Source organism: Telopea speciosissima, chromosome 11 (genome assembly GCF_018873765.1).
Source record: "Telopea speciosissima isolate NSW1024214 ecotype Mountain lineage chromosome 11, Tspe_v1, whole genome shotgun sequence".
Lineage (NCBI taxonomy): Eukaryota > Viridiplantae > Streptophyta > Magnoliopsida > Proteales > Proteaceae > Telopea > Telopea speciosissima.
In genome coordinates, this window is record NC_057926.1 from 2,171,181 (window position 1) to 2,190,360 (window position 19,180).

Below are 19,180 nucleotides of genomic sequence, written 5' to 3' on the forward strand. Positions count from 1 at the left end.
CCTGGAGCCCTTATAGAAAATTATACAAAAGTACATGTGCAGATCCTCAACAATTGGCTGCAAGCTTCTTTTGAGGTTTTTGGGTTTTGTCAGATGCAAATGTGGGATCTGATGGATCTAGGTTTTTGTCGGTTCTTAGTGCCATAGTTCAAAAAACTGCTGCAATTTTGGTGATTTCGACTAGGCTGAGACGAAATAACATGCGAATTAAGGAATCGACACTGTTTTGGCGAAATTTTGGTCATTTCGATAAATTTCGGTCACTGTCGTCGAAATTTTGGTCATGTCTACATTGTAGACAAAAAATGCACTGTTTCGGCAAGATTTTGGTAAATTTCAGTCAAAATTTTGATCATTTTGGTCATGTCTACATTATAGACAAAAATGCACTATTTCACAGAAATTTCTCCAATTTTGATAATTTCGGTCTGACCAAAATGGCCTACCGAAACGAGTTTTTGAACTAATGCTTAGTGCTTACTTAGTTTTATGTAGTTCCAGCAGGTTCTGAAATAATTGGTGGTTAGATTCAATTTTACTTTGTTCTTATTTGACAGGAAATATTTTAATTATGAGGATTGAGAAGTGGAGCAACTTTGCTATTAATTTGAGCCTGATAATTATATTTACAATATTATTTTGTTTTCATACCAATTGAATTCAGGGGTAGGCATCAAACATGGGTTCTTCCCAAAAGTTTGTGTCCTGAAACAGGGAATGCTCCAATGAAGTCTCAAGATGAGATCTCAGCTATTTGTAGTCCTGCGAGAAAGGAATTAGAATCAATAGTGCAACTCCTTCATTGAGAGTAGCTCGTGCCATAAATTTTTTGGTCAGAGGTCTGTATAGTGCTTGAGTGTGGAAGACTCTCAGCCCTCTTCAGTTTCTTCTTTTTCTTTCTTCCTTTGTTTTCCTTTTCATTTAGTTTGTTCTTTAATTTATGGCAGCAATGTGGAATGTTGTATCCGGGCCATGGAGTTTGGAGGTGGTGTGATTCCAAATATGGTTGAATTGCTCTTTTAATGTCCTAGTGTGTGACCCTAGGGAGGTGGGATCTTGAGCTTCTTTCTCTATAGTCTATAGTTACTGCTGTTTAGAGTTTTAAAATCCAAATGTTCAAGTTTTGCATAATTAGCTAGTAAACTAATTAGATAGGTCTAATAATCTGAGGTTCAATTTTAAGATTTATTTTTTGCCTCTCCCCTTTTCTTTTGGTTTAATTAAACCAGCCTGAGCCCAACTTGCTTTCTTGATTTTACTTTCTACCTCTTACATTTTTTTTGAAATGTAGTAGAATTTCTACTTAAGATACTTTATCAACTTAGCTGCCTCAGAGAATGAGAAGATTGCTTTTATTTAATTGTTCTTAGTTGCTCTCCTCCTGAGTCTGACTCTTCATTTTATATTTGAACTGACTGTAGTCAATAGCATAGTTGTTAAAGTGTCGCTAAGGCGTCCAGGTGGATATTTAGGGTCTGGGCGGTTGACCGCCTTTCACTAACACATTAAGGCGTCGCCTAGGGTGCCTAGGCCCCCGGTCAGCTGCCTTATGTATATTTATTATAATTATTATTATTTATTATTTATGGGAGAAAGAATGCCACCCAGTCACACCAGGCACGCTGCCCCTGCGCCCTGACACAGGGGCGCACAAAATGATCGACGCACCCCTGGTCATTTCTGGGGTTCCTAGGGGATGCGGCGGTCATTTTGCATACCCCTGTGCCAGGGTGTAGAGGCAGCGTGCGCTACGTGACCGGGTGGTGTTCTCTTTCCCATTATTTATTTATTTATTTTTGATTTGATAAAAAATGCTGCTACTAACTATGCTATTGGCTGGTGTACTAATTATGCAACTTGTGAGAAGCATTGGATCGTAAGTTGTCATTTTGAAAAAAAAAAAAAAAAGAAACGAAATCGTATAAGACCCAAGGGAAAGTAGGGAGAGAACCTGGCTGTGAGAAACTCAAAAGTATGAACCCTACCTGTGAAGAGAACCGTGAAGGTGTGAACATGAGCAAGATACCTCTGGCGGCTTCTTCCTCCGAGAAAGATACCTCTGGCCGCATCCTCTACGGTAAGTTGTATATCTTCTTCTTCCCCACCCCACTTTTCTTTTCCTTCCTCCTCTTCTTCTCGGTTCTTCCAACCCCCCTTCCTCTTCTACTACTCGGTTCTGCCTGTATGCTGTGCAGCTGTGCCTGAATTAGCAAAGCAGTCTCTTTTCTTATATGACTTTTTTTCTTTTCAGATTCCCTGCTCAATTATGCAGTCCCAATTTCTTCCTTTTCCACCCCCATGTGACATTAGTTCTTCAAGAATTATGATTTTTACACATCAGGATTCATCTAGAAAGAAAATAGGATTCAAATCTTGATTAGTCTAGCTCATCATCTTCCTGTAAGCCACCTCTTTTCTCTGCTCCCCATTGCCTCTGGCCTGACCCTGAGCATCCATGTCATATTGTTCTGCTGACATAATTCTGGTTTTTAGATGGTTCAATATGGTTATCCACCCTCTTCACCTACTTCTGCCAATCTTCTTCTCTGGTTTTCCCCTTGGTATATAGGTAAGAAGCTCTTCTTCTCTAGTTTTATGTTTTTTGTTCCTGTCTTCCCTGTTTTTGATGGGATGAATTACAAGAACAGGGAGAAGAACAAAGACAGGAGATTTAGTAGCAGAATTTGGGATTTAATGAAGGAAAAGAATTAAAGAGAGAGAAACCTAATCGAAGAGGGGGGGGGGGGGAGAAGAAGAAAATTCAGAATCCTTTGTTTTTCTTCTGTATTCCATCATTCATCTCTCCTCAAAGAGGCTGCAGTAGCCCTTTTAAAGAAAATAAGTGTCTACATACTTGCTGTGGGGTGGTTATAACTGCCTACCACACTACCACTAAAAATGAAAACTGAAAGACATGTAAAAAAGAAAAAGAAAAAAAAAAAACTGCTCGTGAAAAATAAACTGAAATAAAACTAACTATTCTGTAATAACTAAAATGAAAACTAAATGTAGGGTTGGTAGGGCTTGGGCTTGGGCCTGAGATGGTATCTCTTGGAGTATCTAATTGGGCCTGGGCTAGGGCTTGTAGGAGCAGCCCCCAAATGTTCTGCATCAGTTTTTCTGTTTTAAGTATGGTTGCTTACGTAATTTCTTACATTCATATATTTCGTTGTTCATTTTGATCAAATGATTACAACGACCTTTTGAAAGGTTGGCACTGTCGCTGCCACTCATCGAGTTCTTGCTTTTGAGAACGAGAGAAAATTTTGTTCAAGGATTAGGAGTCGACTATTGGAATGTAAAGTTTGGCATCATAGTGGTAAAAATAGTATACTACAAACTTGAGTGTTAGTTCCAGCAGACTTTGTCATTAGTTGTGCGTATTGCAAATTCTGTTAAGTGCATATTTGGCAAGTGTTAATTCCAACTATTCGTTTCTTCTTCTAATTCTGTTTGTCACTTGTCAGTTTTGATTTTTGATCAATTATGGTTTCTAGTGGATGATGATTGTTGATTATTCCATTGTTCGACTTATTTAATAATTATTTGAAGTAGTTTTCTGTCCGGGAGTGTGGCCTACACCAGCACTCCCATGTGTCTATCTCTCTCCTCCTCAAAACAAGGGGGCAGAGGTGTCTTTTCATATGGGGTGGAGAGAGATAGACTCATGAGAGTGCTGGCATAGGCCACACTCCCGGACAGAGTTCTCTTTCCCTAATTAATTTTATAATGTTCAATTTAATGGTACATGGTTTCTTTGATAAGGTATTGATGTAGTTTGTAGTACCTAATTGCATTATTATGGTTTCTACTTTCTATATTGATTCTTGATGGTCCTTGAATGTTGATTATTGATGTAGCATATAAGGAGATTTATTTCATTGCTACACTAGATATAATGGATATATAAAAAAAATTACTAAAACGCCTGAGGCGCCTAGGCGGGTAGCCTTGTAGTCTAAGCTCTTAGTTATACTCTTGGAATAGTGGAAAATTGGAACTGATCTCCCATCATCCAGACTCGACTAAAATCATCTATTTAGCCCTACTAGGGCATCTAGGCAACACTGGACGACCCAACGGTCGAACCAATGGCCAAAATTGGGAAACCTAGCCATAAAGTTTGGGTTTTTACTGCTCTTTTCCATATAACTTTGTGGAAACTTATCCTCATTGTACGAAATTTATTCCTAGTTTCCTACAGCATAACAGCTGTACTATGCAACTTTCTAACCGATCAAAATATCCAAAAACTAAAAATAAACCGAAAAAGCATTTAGGGTTTACCTTTATTGGGCTTGAAACCCTAACTTCATCTCGAATCTTTGATCTTCTCAACGCAAACGATGATTACACCTTGGTCGCCTTGACTAACTATGGTCAATAAGGAAAGCTCTACGATTTGGTTGTTAAATTATTAGGCTAATGCCTTATTAATGCCTTTTGGACCATGGATATCTTTAGGTTGGTGCTTTGTGAGCTTGTATTGCTTGGATTTTCATGGATATTTTGGATGTGACTACTTGTTTCCACTGCATATTGAATTTTTCTTCCCTGTTAATAAATGTTTAAAATTGTTTGAGTGGATTGGCCTGGTGTAGTTTTCCTTTCATAAGCATGGTTCAAAAACTCGTCTGAAGCAACCTATAAAGAAAGAAGGCAGTCTTAGGGGCAGGTAGTAACCGCGAACTGCAGTCACAAATTATTTTCCTTCCGGCTATTTGAGTACGGTTGGCTTCTTCATCGTACAAAGATAGGCCTAGCTATTCAATCCAATCAATCATTCAATCAAGTAAGTGGAAGCAACCGATGCTTTGGTCATTCAGGCTTACAGCACCTGGCTGCCAGTCTGTGCTTGCTGTCATGCTGGCAAAAGGAGGGGTTTCGGCTGGTTTTACCTACTATTGGATTTGAACCAATGACTCTCGCCGTATGAAAGTGATACTCTAACCGCTGAGTCAAGTGGGTCAAGTTGAGTCTCGAACAGCCATCTCGACCAGGTCGAGTTTTCCGAGTTCTCGAGATCTCGGCGAGATAGTGTACTCTTTTTATTTTTTGTTTCGGAACTATGTTTCGGTGGGCAAATGGCCACAGTTGGCTCCGAAACTTTAAGGGAAGCTTGTTTTAGTCTTAATAAACATATTTAAGGCTTCAAATTTGAAAAAAAAAAAAACACCCAATTTGATTGTTTTGGATTTGCACCCTTGGTTGGCTGGCAGTAAAGGCCGAACCCTTAATGTAATATTGCATATTCTACATATTGTTTGAATGATATGAGATATAATTGGCAAGTAAACAAGTAAATTATGCAATAATGGATGAAAACACATAATATTGAGTAATTATTTAAGAAATAGTTAAAGATTTAAAGTTTCTACTACAAACCACAAGATATAGTGAAGTGTTCACAAAGCATATTACATAGACACTCAACCCAAGTACAATGAATAATGCATAGTTCACAATGCATATTACATAGTCCCAAGTCCCAACAATACAATACTATGACTCTAGGAGTACTGAGGAGGTCAAGATTCTCGAAATATTCGAAATCTCGGTCGAGTTTTTAGAAACATTGCATTTTTTTATTTCGCATGCTATCTTATCTCCACCAGGTCGAGTTTTCCGAGATCTCGGCGAGTTTTAGAACTTACGAACTTTGTTCGTAAGTATGTCATTTGATTCACTTAAATAAATCTAATGGGAAAGACCTGGTTTATTCATTTAAGTGACACACCACTTGAGGCCTAGTGTTAGATTGTGGAATTTGTGAAACGTAGATGTTTGTAAGGTAATTGATAAGGCAAAGTAGTATATGCCAAATCCTCACAATTTCAATGCATCCAAAGAACATAATTTGTGAAAGGGATTTCAATCCCATGGGTTTTATAAATTAATCCAAATATTGGAATTATCATTGAAGGGATTTTTTATTCCATGTATTCTAAATTTCATGGAATTGGAAACCCCCAAATCAGCACATCCAAATGCAGCCTAAGAGTTATGATTTATAGAGCTGCAATTTTCGCTTCTTCATGGACCAGAAATGAAAATTAACCAGTCAGATATCCTGGGACCTGGCTTTCAAATTACAATGTCATAGATGATGGACCAAACCAAGAAGGAAATATCAAAGTGGCCACACGATGCAATATTGTCTAGTAATTGAAGTCACACACCTGGGTGGCAGTTTTGGTTGAACATGGTTTTGCTTCTAGTTTTCTAATAAATTTGTGTGCTAGCTCTCTTGAATAAGCTCCTCATCGAGTGAATCCTCACCAATAGCTCTCTTTCTGAACATCAGATTTGAATTGGAGGGTATCCATCATCCATGTAAGAAATTTAGATTAGTTGTCTTCACTGCTTGAATAATTCAGTGGGAGGAGGAAGACAGGCAGAGGGACAGAGACTGTGACAGAGAGAACCATCAACTATCCACCATCAACCATGTCGTTCATGAAAGGAGATCTTCTGACAAGAACTAGGAAGCTCGTGAAAGGTCTTGCCAAGGCCAAGCCCGTATGGCTCAAAGCCATGGAAGAGTTCGTTACCTTGCTCCTTCTTCGCTATATATATATATATATATATATATTTTCTTAATGTGTGTTTGGTTTTGTCATTGAGATCGATTTCCCAGTGCCATTTCTCAAAATTATAGTGCATTCTGTGATTCTGTGATTCTGTCCTTACTAAAGAGTTTTAACAGATTGAATACATGAAACATGTCATTGGTTTCTTGAATTGCTTAAACATTAGGACGTACAATCGTGGTTCTGATGAAGAAATGCTTGATGGGTGTTTAACTTTAATTGTGTTTACAATGGTTGTGGTGGAGAGAAGCCAGAGGGGTGTCTTTCTTATTAGGGTAGTGAGCCAAGTAACATTTGTGTTTTCTGTCACGGCACTCAAAGACAAAGTCGGTCACAATCCTGGAGAAGTTCGAATCTTTCATGATTTCTCTAGGTTTCTATCTCCATCGGTTTAATAACTGCCAGATTTGATTTTATGATCTGCCTGCCTGGTTATTGACTTGAAGCTGTCCCTTGTTGTGTGTATATGTGTGTGGGGTGCATTGGGGGCTGATGTTACCAAATGTGCTGAGCAGTCAAATTTTTGTTATAACTTTGAAATAGGGTTTCTCCAACAAAGGAAGAAAAAAAAAATTAGAATAGAGATTATGAACTTAAAAATTCTGTTGAGCTTGCTTAATTTTCTTTCCATTACGTGTTTGATGTGCTTAAATTGAGATATCTACAGAAGTGGTAAAGAAAAATTATTTCCTACATGGGGCCAGAGTTTCTATTTTTATTTCTTTCTATGTATTGGTTATATATGACACCCTTGCATATGGTTAAATTGCACCATCCAGGGCTCCACCTGTGACATTCCCTCGTACTGATGGAAAAGTTGAGAAAATCAGTCTTCCTGAGGATATCTATATCAAGAGGTTCTTTCAAAAACATCCAGATTCTAAATATGAAGATGCTATCAGGTATTGCCTCCTTAAAGATGCACTTTTTCTCTTTTTGTTTCTCTATCTGTTTATCTTCCACCACTTGTACATACAAAAATATTTACCTTTCTTTTTCTAAAAAGGAAAAAAGATCAGTACCTATGTTGTTATATAACATGTATTAGGAAATAGGAATGCTCCATTGCTCCTATGCCTACCATTATTTTCAAACTCATATTATTTGCAGTTCAGATCTTGACACCTTGTTTTTCTTGGATATGGTAACGACCTTTATTCAATAAACCAAAAACACAAGCCTTCAAAGAACTTGGTACATAATAGCCATAGTATTAAATCTCGTTTCGGCTGGCCATTTCAGCTTGACCGAAATTTTGCCGAAATTTGGTATTTTATCTGTAAGATTTCGGTTGGTTCTTTAGGTGGGTTTTAGGCCAAATTAAAGCCTAAAACTTCATGAAACCCTATTTTAGGCTATATAAACACATGTAAATGTTCAAATTGCAACAATAGTCACCCAAAGTGGTGTTTTGGATTTGCACCCTTGAATGATAGTATACGGTCGAATCCTAATGTATAATTAGTTAATTACACATTGTTTAAGTACTAGAGAACATAGTAAGCAATTTAAACAAGCAAATCATACAAACATAAAGTCAATGACTCATAAGTCATAATATTAAGTACATAATTTGGATGACATCAATATACTCTCCGAATACAAGTCAAGTGTCTACTAATAATAATTACTGCGCCGTCCAGGATCGATCCCACATTCTCACTCATAGTCCGATGGAGCCGACGAGCATTGTCCTCTGACTGTAGGACATATGGATGCCACGTCATAGTCTGGTAGAAGAAATGAGTATAGTCTTCCACAGTTGCCATGTAAATTGCATCATCGACATACTGAAGGTGTTAGTAGATCTGAATTAGAGAATGTTGCTTGAATGATCAATGTGATCAAACAAGCTTTGTATTTATAATAAAAGAGATTATAGCCTAATGTCCAAAATACCCCTAGCTTAGTCGAATTAGCTAGGACTCTAGGAGGTACATAAACATAATATTACAATTGTAAAAAAACCAGAATACTGCCACAGTATTCTGGTGTACATTCAACACTCTCCCTCAAGTTGGAGCAAATATGTTAATCATGCCCAACTTGACTAAGTTTGGATGAAATAGCTTTCCAGACAATCCCTTGGTGAAAATGTCAGCAACCTGATCAGTAGACTTCACAAAGGGAACACAAATCACCCCCTCTTCTAATTTTTCCTTGATGAAATGCCTATGCACTTTAACATGCTAAGTGAGATCATGTTATACCAGGTTATATGCAATGCTGATTGCAGCCTTGTTGTCACAGTACAACATCATAGGAAGATGAATAGGAATACCAGTCTTGTAGCAAGCCTTTCAGCCAAAGTAACTCACAAATGCCTTGGGCCATAGCACGAAATTCTGCTTCAGCACTAGAACGAGCCACCATATTCTGCTTCTTACTACGCCAAGTGACAAGATTGCCACCAACAAAAGAACAATACCCAGAGATAGACATGCAATCTATAGAGCCAGCCCAATCAGCATCAGTATACGCCTCTATCCGTAGGTGAAGAATGCGAAGAATAGCCCCCACTAGTCTTTGGTACTGACCTTTATCAACAGGTTCACCCTCCTTTTCTTTGAGACGAACATTAGCATCTATAGGAGTATTTGAAGGGTGACATCCTAATAAACCGGTTTCAGCTAATAAATCTTGGACATACTTCCTTTGAGAGAAAGATGCCTTTAGAAGATCTGGCAACCTCAATCCTAAGAAAGTACCATAGCTTTCCTAAATCTTTAATCTCAAACTCCTGCCCAAGAAAGGTCTTCAAACGGCTGATCTCATCACCATCGTTGCCAGTAACAACAATGTCATTAACGTAGACTATAGGAACAGTGAGTTTTCCACCAACCCTCTTTATAAAGAGAGTGTGATCAACATTACTCTGCTTATAGCCTACAGAAACCATAGCCTTGTGAAATCTGCCAAACCATGCTCGAGGTGACTGCTTCAGCCCATAAAGTGTATGCTTCAATTTATACACTTTACCTTTATTACTATCACAAGAAAACCTTGTTGGAATATCCATATACACCTCCTCACCAAGTTCTCCATTGAGGAAGGCATTCTTCACATCTAGCTGTTGTAGATTCCATCCAAGATTGACTGCACAAGATAGCAAAACTCGAATTGTATTCAGCTTTGCAACATGAGCAAAGGTCTTCTGATAATCAATGCCATATGTCTGAGTGAAGCCCTTTGTGACCAGACGTGCCTTATATCGATCCACAGTCCCATCAACCTTCTGTTTGACCATGAACACCCATTTACATCCAACTGGTTTTTTCTCTGGAGGAAGAGCTACAAGCTCCAAGTATTGTTTTTTTTCAATGCTCTCATTTCTTCCAACATTGCTGCCTTCCACTTTCCATCTGCATAAGCTTCCTGACAATTTTTAGGAATGGAAACAGAAGAAAGAGAGGACACAAATGCACGAAAGGATGGAGAAAGAGAACTATAAGAAACAAAGCGAGAAATGGGATGCTAAGTGCAAGTCCTAGTACCTTTGCGATGAGCAATAGGTAGGTCGGAGGAAGAAGTCTTACCAGGGGAAGGAGGATCTGGATCCTGAGTCGGCAATTGGATAGGTATTCGTGCCACAGTGGATTGAAGCTGCCCTATTTTGGAACATCTTTTTTTTATAGGTGATAATGTTGGAGTTGTCAATTCTCTTCTGAAATTCACTGATGGTTCTCTGGACTGAAGTCAACTCCCCTTGAATAGGAACATCACCACCATTATTTTCCATGATCTCCCCCTGTAATGGATTCCCTTGAGATGAAGGAGCAGCAACCAAAGGGGGCTGGGCAACATCTGAAGGGTATAAAAGAGGAGGAACCACATCTTCACTAGAACTCTCCCCCTGAAGACGTGGTGAAGAATAATATGGAAGGTGTTCATGAAAAATGACATCCAGACTGACCAGAGTACGACGAGAAGGAGGATGATAACACTTATAACCTTTCTAGGTTAGAGAATACCCAAAAAAAATACACTGTAACCCATGGGGTTCAAGTTTGCCAGGAGATTTAGTATCCCGAGCATAACACACACAACCAAACACCTTGGAAGAAACACAAAGGAAGAATTCCCAAGTGAAATCTCAGTCGAACTACGGGAGTCAAGAACTTGAGAAGGCAACCGATTAATGAGATAGGCTGCAGTGAGAACAGCATCCCCCCAGTATTGGGATGGAACATTACGAGCAAACATCAATGCTCTGGCCACTTCTAATAAGTGGCGGTTATTCCATTCAGCCACACCGTTTTGGGCTGAGGTATCTACACAACTAGTTTGGCGAATAATCCCATGATCAGCAAAATATTTTTGAAATTGATTTTCTGTTACACCCCGGCCCGGTTTATAAGGGCAAGTGTGACTGGATGTCTCGGACATCTAACCAACCCACCAGGATCGCAAGTGCAGTACTCTATTCACAATTTCATTCACAATAATCAGAATTTAAATGTAGCGGAAGCAATTAAATAAGACAATAAGCAGTAATAAAGAAGAACTAGTGATAACAGTTATATTTATATAAACATTTATATATAAGCGAGTTACATTGGTGATTCACAGAAGAGTAACTCAAAGCCCCAAAAAGACTATAAACTATAGCTACTACAAAAGTGTTATATCAAAAAGGGAAGGAAGAGCCTGATCATTTTGGAGGATCAGGAGAACACGCAGGCATCACAGGAACATGAAGCATCGTGCTCAACCAAGATAGGAGTATCAACTCCATAAGCAGCAGGAGAGTCCTGAGAAGGAGGAATCCCCACAGAAACACTAGCAGCAACGAGAGCAGTTTCATTTGTAAGAAAATAAGGATCCACGGGGGTGAGCTCTCTACTGAGCCCAGCAAGGGAACGCATGCATACAAGCACAATATTTCATGATGCATGTCCTAGTCTAGTATGCTCCTAGCATAGATACTAAGTCTCATGAGGCATAAGTACTACTGTGGTAGATGTTAACCTCGGTCCCGGAATTCACACATCGGTCACTCGAGTGAAACTATTCTACCACGGTGAGGACCCGCCAGATCAGCATGTCACCAGGCAGCGGACCCCACAGACCCTCAAAGACAAACCCTAACTGTTTATTCCCACAGCGGAGTACACACGCTAACGTGGGACAGAAGATGGCTCCTCGGCATTTACCCTTCGGCGGAAGCATGGGTTGTCCAACACCTCTTCCCCTGTTGGCAAGGGACGTAGTACAGGGTAATGATCAACAACCTAGCCCAGTGCAATCTATTCATGATGATACAAGTATGAATAGCTGAATTATAAAGGTACAGTACTTCACCATCAACATTTAACAATAGCAATAAAATCAATGCAATGCAGTGCAAGATGTCAAATGCAGCCTAAATCACATGCATTCTAGTGCATCAAAATATAAGCTAATAAACTATATGCATCTGAGTAGTTTTGATGATGCATGACATGGCATCCAGAACAACAGTAAATTAAAATGACAAACACACCCAAATTAAGTTCAAAATTCCCTTACCTGAAGTATTTGGCTAACCTAGGCAACAGATCCCAACAGGTCAGACACAACAGGAGAAAAGTAGCAGAGACAGGCCTAGAACAGTAGGAAACAGTAGGAATTAGGGTCTGATATAGGTCTGGGACAGTACCCAACCATTGGAGGGCAAAATGGGCATAACAGGGGTGAACTGGATTCAGACCCAAGCTGAACCGGTCGACCAGTTCAAACCTTAGTTCTGCATCCGGTTCAAGTCTCAGAATTGGGGCTTTTTCTTGTAGGGCATGGATCTTGACATGCATGTGGTCAATTACAGGTTTTAGACCCAATTCAAGGTGGGTCAGCTTGTATGGTTGTTCAATTCTTAAAATTAAACTTAAATTAGGGAATTTTAATTATAGAATTCAAATTGGTGGGTTAGGGTTCTAAAATCTGATCCCTAGAACCAGAATTAAACATAATTAGAGGGACTGCCAAGGGTTTCTGCTGTAAAGGAGTGTAAATTGACCTAAATCAGTCTCAGAAACACTAAATCTTCAGTATAACAGCTTGGTTATGGGGTTTTAATAGCAGCCAGCAGCTTAGGCTGCAATTAGAGGGGATTTAGAGAAGAAATTAGGGAAGAATGGAGGGAGGCAGCAAGGATTGAAGCCTACCTGTTTGTGTAGCAGCAGATGGGGAAGAAGCAGCCTTGAATTTCTGCTCCCAAGCTCTCAAATGAAGATTTTCAAGCTCCCAAATGAAGACCAGGTTCGGATTTCCCAAAGTAGGTCCTCCTTTTCCCTTCTCCTCTCTTCTTTCTCTATCTCTCCAAAATTCCCAAGACTGAAATTCGGTTCTCTTAGACTTAGATATGAATAGTGTAGTAGGAATAGTATTTATAGTGGTTTAATTATTTAAGGGTTGTTTGGTCTTTCTAGGTAAAATCAGTTTTAAAACTGATTTCTAAAACAGTTTCTAACCAAAATTTTGTATTTATTAATCTATTCTAACCAAAGAGTGACGTCATACGACATCAGGGGTAATCCAGACACGGGTAATTGTTAGGAACTGGATTTTCCACTGGGGACGTGGGTCCCACAGAAGCAATTTGATTAAAATACCCTTCTAATTCTATTTGGTCGTACAAAACATCATATAAATACTTTTAAATTATACTTACAATAGTTCTAATGAAGGGAGATCTTCTGCATAGCCTCCAAGTAGCAAATCCGACACAGGTAACTCCAGTGCGGGGTTTCACAGGGGTCCTCTGACTCCAAAAGGGCAAGTTGGGAAGAATCCCTGGAATCCTCCATAGGGGTGTCGAGAGATTCATCTGTATCCTCGACCGGTGCAGCCCAAATCATTGAAGCAATCATGGACACAGAGTTGGAACCTGAAATCACACAAGTTCCAAAAAGTTTAAATTTATTGCGGATTTCACATTTTCTGTATACTCGGTTCCATAATCGCTTCTCAAAATTTTGAGAGTAGCCTAGAACTGAGTTTGGACCATTTTATGAAAATGCTGAAAACATGAAAAACCTGATTTTTTGCATGCATAAGATAAATCCATGTGTTTCTAGAATGGTAGTCAATAAATGAAACAAACCAACGATTACCAGAAAGAGAAGTCTTACGACTAGGGCCCCAAACATCAGAATGCACCAAATGGAAAAGTGAAGAACTACTTTTATTTGAAATAGAATAAGTTGAACGTGTCTGTTTGGCCAAAACACAAGCCCTACAAAAAAAAATCATCCTCATTACATTCTTTGACCAAAGTAGGAAATAAACGTGCTAAAATTCCTAATGGAGGGTGACCTAATCTAGAGTACCATTGGTAAAGTTCAAAAGAGACCAAAGAGTTCTGGTGTAGTGGAGAAGGTAATGGTGGTGGAGTAAAACGACCATCATCAAGCAGGTACAATCCACCGTGCACTTTACCCAATCCAATCGTCTTCCCAGAGACCAGATCCTGAAAAACACAATGGGAAGGAAAAAATGTTACTTTGCAGTTAAGATCACGAGTAATACTACTAATTGAAAGGAGGTTAGTAGTAAAATTAGAAATGTGCAAAACAGAAGACAAAGTAAGAGAGAAAGTGCAGTTGATGATTCTTTTCCAAAGATGGAGGAAAGGGAACCATCAGCTACCTTGACTTTGTCTTTCCCAGATGTTGGAGAATAGCGATGGAAAAGGCTAGAGGAACCAGTCATGTGATCTGTAGTTCCAGAATCTATGATCCAAGGATGGGAAGCTATGGAAGCACAATGACCACCAAATGAAATACCTGACTGGGCAAAGTTTGAACCTGAAGGAGCAGAGGAATTGGCAGGAGTTGATGTAGTAGAAGCAGCAGCAGCAGAAGACTGTAGCACACATAGGAATGCCTGTAGATCATCCTGGGATAGACCAATGTCAGTAGCAGGGGCTGTGGTAATAGTCTCAGTATGATGAGCCTTGTTCTTTGTTTTTTTTTGGCAGCCCGTTTGGCCTCAAAATCAACTGGTTTCCCGTGAAGCTTCCAGCATTTCTCTTTGGTGTGGTATTTCTTGTGACAGTGCTCACAAGTAACAGTCCCTGTAGTAGAATCACCAAGAGAATCATGTCCAACAAGTGCAGGAGTAGCCTGGGCGGCAGTCTAGATGGCTGATCTTTCAGTAACAGGAGAGTGGAGCATAGCAGCCCGACGGTTTTCTTCAGAGGAGACTAAAGCATAGGACTGTTCAAGTGTGGGAAAAGGGGAATGACTCAATACTTGAACACGGATCTGGTCATACTTCATATTCAAACAAGCCAAAAAATCATAAACTCGGGTTTTGTCTAGATGCTTCTTATATGCAGTAATATCGGCAGCTGTAGTAGGGTGGAAATCAGAAAATGGTCCAATTGCTACCACAGACTGCGCAAGGTAGCATAATACTTGGAGACAGACAAATCCCCTTGAGTAGTATGATTGGCCTTTTTCGGGTTCATACACCTATGCATCATTACCAAGCTGTCTATATGTTTTCTTGCAAGCAGACCAGATTTGATGGGATATATCAAGGAGAAGGAAACCACTTGCAAGGTTTGATTGCATAGAGCCAATCAAATAAGACATGAGGATACCATTATTAGAGATCCATCTGGTTAGAAGAGGACCAGGAGCAGTTGGCATAGCAGTAGTACCATCAATATGTCTAGTAAACCCACGGCCAGCAATGACAAAGTATGCCGAGCGAGACTAGATCAGATAATTATTCTCATCCAATTTGATAGGATTAGGGAGAAGGTCACGCTTGTCATTCCTACCAAACCCATCAGCAACAGAAGTGCCAGTAGAGACTTCAGAGTCACCCATAATGCAGTAGAGAAACCCAATTCGCAAAGAAGGGCTGGTGTGATGAGAAAAACAAGGAAGCACTTCAAAAGAAGGGCCAGAAATTGGTGGAGGGACTTGTGTAATGGTGATAATAATTGTCTTAAAAAATCAGCAGCAACAGAGAGGCTAAACCCCTAGATCGATTTTATCAGGGTTTTGAAAAAAACCCTGTTTTGGTGAGATCGATATAGGGGGGAATGGTGCCAAAACCTTGATGGATGGAGCTGAAATTGAGATCGAGTGTGCCTGTAGGACTGGAGAATCACCCTTCCAAAAACCAGCTTCAACAGAGACCAGCAACACAAGGATCGATATTTCGTGTTTTGGAAAAAACTAGAATTTTGAAAAAAATCGATCAAGGAAGAGGGATAGAAGCTTGCACAATAATCTTCTGCAGTTCTTGCACTTCAAAAAAGTGAATCGAGTGCTTCTACTATAGAGAGGATCAATCCACAAAAACTTGGAAGGCTACAAATATCGCAGATAGGGAGCAATCTTCTATCGAGCAGAACTTTTTTTATATCATGAATGAGGTAATGGAGGACAGCATTTGGATCTTTAGATCACCTCATCAGTGCTGCCCTTGTGGGAGAATGAAGAACAAAAGGAGAGAGAGAGGAGGGAAGAAGGAAATCGAGAATGAAAGAGAGAGGAAGGAGAAATCGAGAATGAAAGAGAAGTGAGGGCCCTAATTCGAAACCTGCTTTGATACCATGTTAGCAGATCTGAATTAGAGAATGTTGCTTGAATGATCAATGTGATCAAACAAGCCTTGTATTTATAATAAAAGAGATTATAGTCTAATGTCCAAAATACCCCTAGCTTAGCCGACTTAACTAGGAGGTACATAATCATAATATTACAACTTTAAAAAGACCAGCCCCACAGTATTCTGGTGTACATTATTCAACAGAAGGTAACCTATCCTAAGATATAGATCACCAAACTGTGAAAAACTACCCACTGATCCATTGTGATATGATGCTTCTGGGAGGATGTACGGGTACGGCTGGTGGGTTAGGTAGGAGAAGATGTCGTCCACAAAAGACGATCCACTACATCCCTGTGAGTGGGAGTCGTACTCAAAACTGGGAATGGATGTAGAAGATATATGCTCCTCCACCCCAGTAAACTGCCTATGTGGTTGTGAATGTGATGAACTGTACTCTGATGGTGTTGGAGATGGACTGCTCTCTCCGCCAAAAGATGGGGCACGCCAATGCCCACTTGATCTGCTATCCTTGTCACCAATGCTCAATCCACCAACAGAGCTAGATAAGGTATCAATGTCCATAAGATCAGCTTGCCTACTAGGATGGAACTGGGAACAAGGCCCTTTCGAGTAACCCTTACTTGTGGCCGGTGTGGTGGCACGTGCACAATGGTCTGTATCCTGTGTGTCATGATCAAACTGTGTTTTTCCAGTGAATCAGATCTGCTCTACAGCCGGCTCCTGCTGCTCTACCATATACTGCTCTCAAATTCCATCATATGCACCATCACCATCACCATCACCAGAGAAGAATTTTCGAGTTCTCGACGAAATTTTGTCAAGATTTTGAACTACGATAATAGCAGATAACATTAGGATAGATTGTGCAATATGATAAATCCATGTATGTATAGAGTCCCTCAATGCCTACACTTTGCTTACTGCCAGGGGTGCTGTAGTAGTCTGGATTCTTTGCACAGTCATCACTGCAATGGAAAGCCCTGAAATGTCAAATTATAATTTATATTGTTGACTATTGTATTCTAAACAACTTTGTTTTCTTTTCTTTTTTTGGGGTGGGGGGGGTGGGGTGGTACACAAAGAATTCTCTTTAAGAGGCTGCATTGTCAACTAACCTCTTGAACACTCTCTTTCAGTCTTTCCTTCTTCACAGTTCTATTTGATCTAGTTTTCATGAGATGCAGCAGTTCTACTCTTTTCTTTTTTCCCTGAGCCAAGCGCAAGATTCAGTGATTGTACTTGCATGTCATGCAATTGGTGAGCTATATGTAGACCTGTATAATAGATACTTTAATTCTGATTCAATTGATAGGCTTATTAGCAAGGATTTAAGTATCTTTATCGGGCATCGCATCGGTCAGGCGATTTTAAGAGATGTATCGTATCGTATCGGAGATACTTATCGATCGGTGCAGAAACACATGAAAATGATCAAAATACACATGAAAATACACTTTTGGACACAAAAAACAATATAAACAAGCAATTTGTGTCATATATCATGCATATATCTTGGTACAATAAGACCACCCAATGTCTTGTTGTCGCGGCATCGTCCTAAATACCAAACAAAAGTAGATAACTATATAAGATCTATATTAAACAATATTCAAATCCACACATCAATAATTTATACAAATATAGACAGACATTATGATGCATGTCATGCATTGCATCATTTTCATGTATTTACTACCTAGCAAAGTTGCCCTAAACAATATTTAAACATTTTTATATTTTCTACAACTAGTTACACATTATTTAATTTTTCAAATAATGAAAAAAAAATGACATAATGTACTACATATATGAGTCTAACTCTTCTCTTCTATTTCAGCCAATTATACATTTTATCAAACTATAATGAAAGAGTATAGATGGAAAAATCATGATTTTTGAGATTTTTTTAAGTACTTTATAAATTCAGAAAATACCCAAAAAATTAAAAAAAATACAGATTTTAGGGTAAATGTATAATCTTGTTGAGATGTCATAGATCTATACATAATGTACTACATATACTATATACATTAGCATTTGTTTTAAATTTAAGAAGAAAATAAAAAATAAAAAAAAATCATTTTAAAGAAGGAATTTTCGGTTTTGGGTAAAAAATGCCAAAGAAACATGGATTTGAAGTCAAATCTTTGTAAATGTATACAAAGAATGCAATTTCTATGTTAGTTTAACATATTCCCTTCGATTCATACCAAAAATCAAAGATTTAAGCAAAAGAATCAAGTTTTTTTCAAAAAACTTACCTTTCCCTTCAAGAACAGCTTTTGATTTCAAATGTGGGCTGTTAGATGCACCAAATGATGTGATTTCACCAGCTTTAGGGTCGTTTTTGGCAAAAGATTGAAAGCCCTCAACAAATCTTACCCAAAAACCAAGTTTAAATGTGTTTTTTGAAGGGTTTCTCAAAGCTGGAAAGAGGTTTTTTCCACCAGCCTGTTCAAAGTTCGACTTTTTGGTTTTCAGAAATGAAATGGACATGTGGGTTTTAAGTAACGATACGTATCGAGACGTATCGAGTCGTCTCGATATGTATCGTTATGTATCGGTCGATACATAACGATACATATCGAGACGACTCGATATGTCTCGATACGTATCGTTTTTTTAAATATAATAAAATAATATTTTTAAAAACTCTCGGCTGTATCGATACGTATCGATCGTATCGTATCGTATCGGTACGTCTCGGTCGATACGTCTCGATACAGTCGAGACATTTGCATTTTTTTAAAAAAGAGATACATCTTGGCCTGTATCGTATCGACCATGACCGATACCGAGACGTATCGGCCGAGATGATACGATACGGTCCGAGACTTAAATCCTTGCTTATTAGAACTTTCTCATGGAATTAGAGTCAATTCTCATAGCCTGTGAAAACTGATTTGATTCTAGTAGCCAGTGCAACTGACTGAAGTTATGTTCTGATCTGCATAAGCCCCCCAAGACTGCTGATGTATCCTTCTGCCATTCAATGTTTACATACTGTATTCTTTAGGTTT

General features: G+C 39.0%; 1 protein-coding gene across 1 annotated transcript in view; it reads left to right on the forward strand.

Annotated features, from left to right (window-relative positions):
• The first annotated feature begins 6,302 nt into the window (after positions 1-6,302).
• The window catches only part of LOC122646106, a 28,081-nt gene continuing 15,203 nt past the window's right edge, over positions 6,303-19,180 (forward strand). The window contains exons 1-2 of the mRNA XM_043839587.1: positions 6,303-6,542; positions 7,370-7,492. Coding sequence (XP_043695522.1) covers positions 6,448-6,542; positions 7,370-7,492 — 218 coding nt within the window. The 5' untranslated portion in view covers positions 6,303-6,447. The remainder of the gene's footprint in view (positions 6,543-7,369; positions 7,493-19,180) is intronic.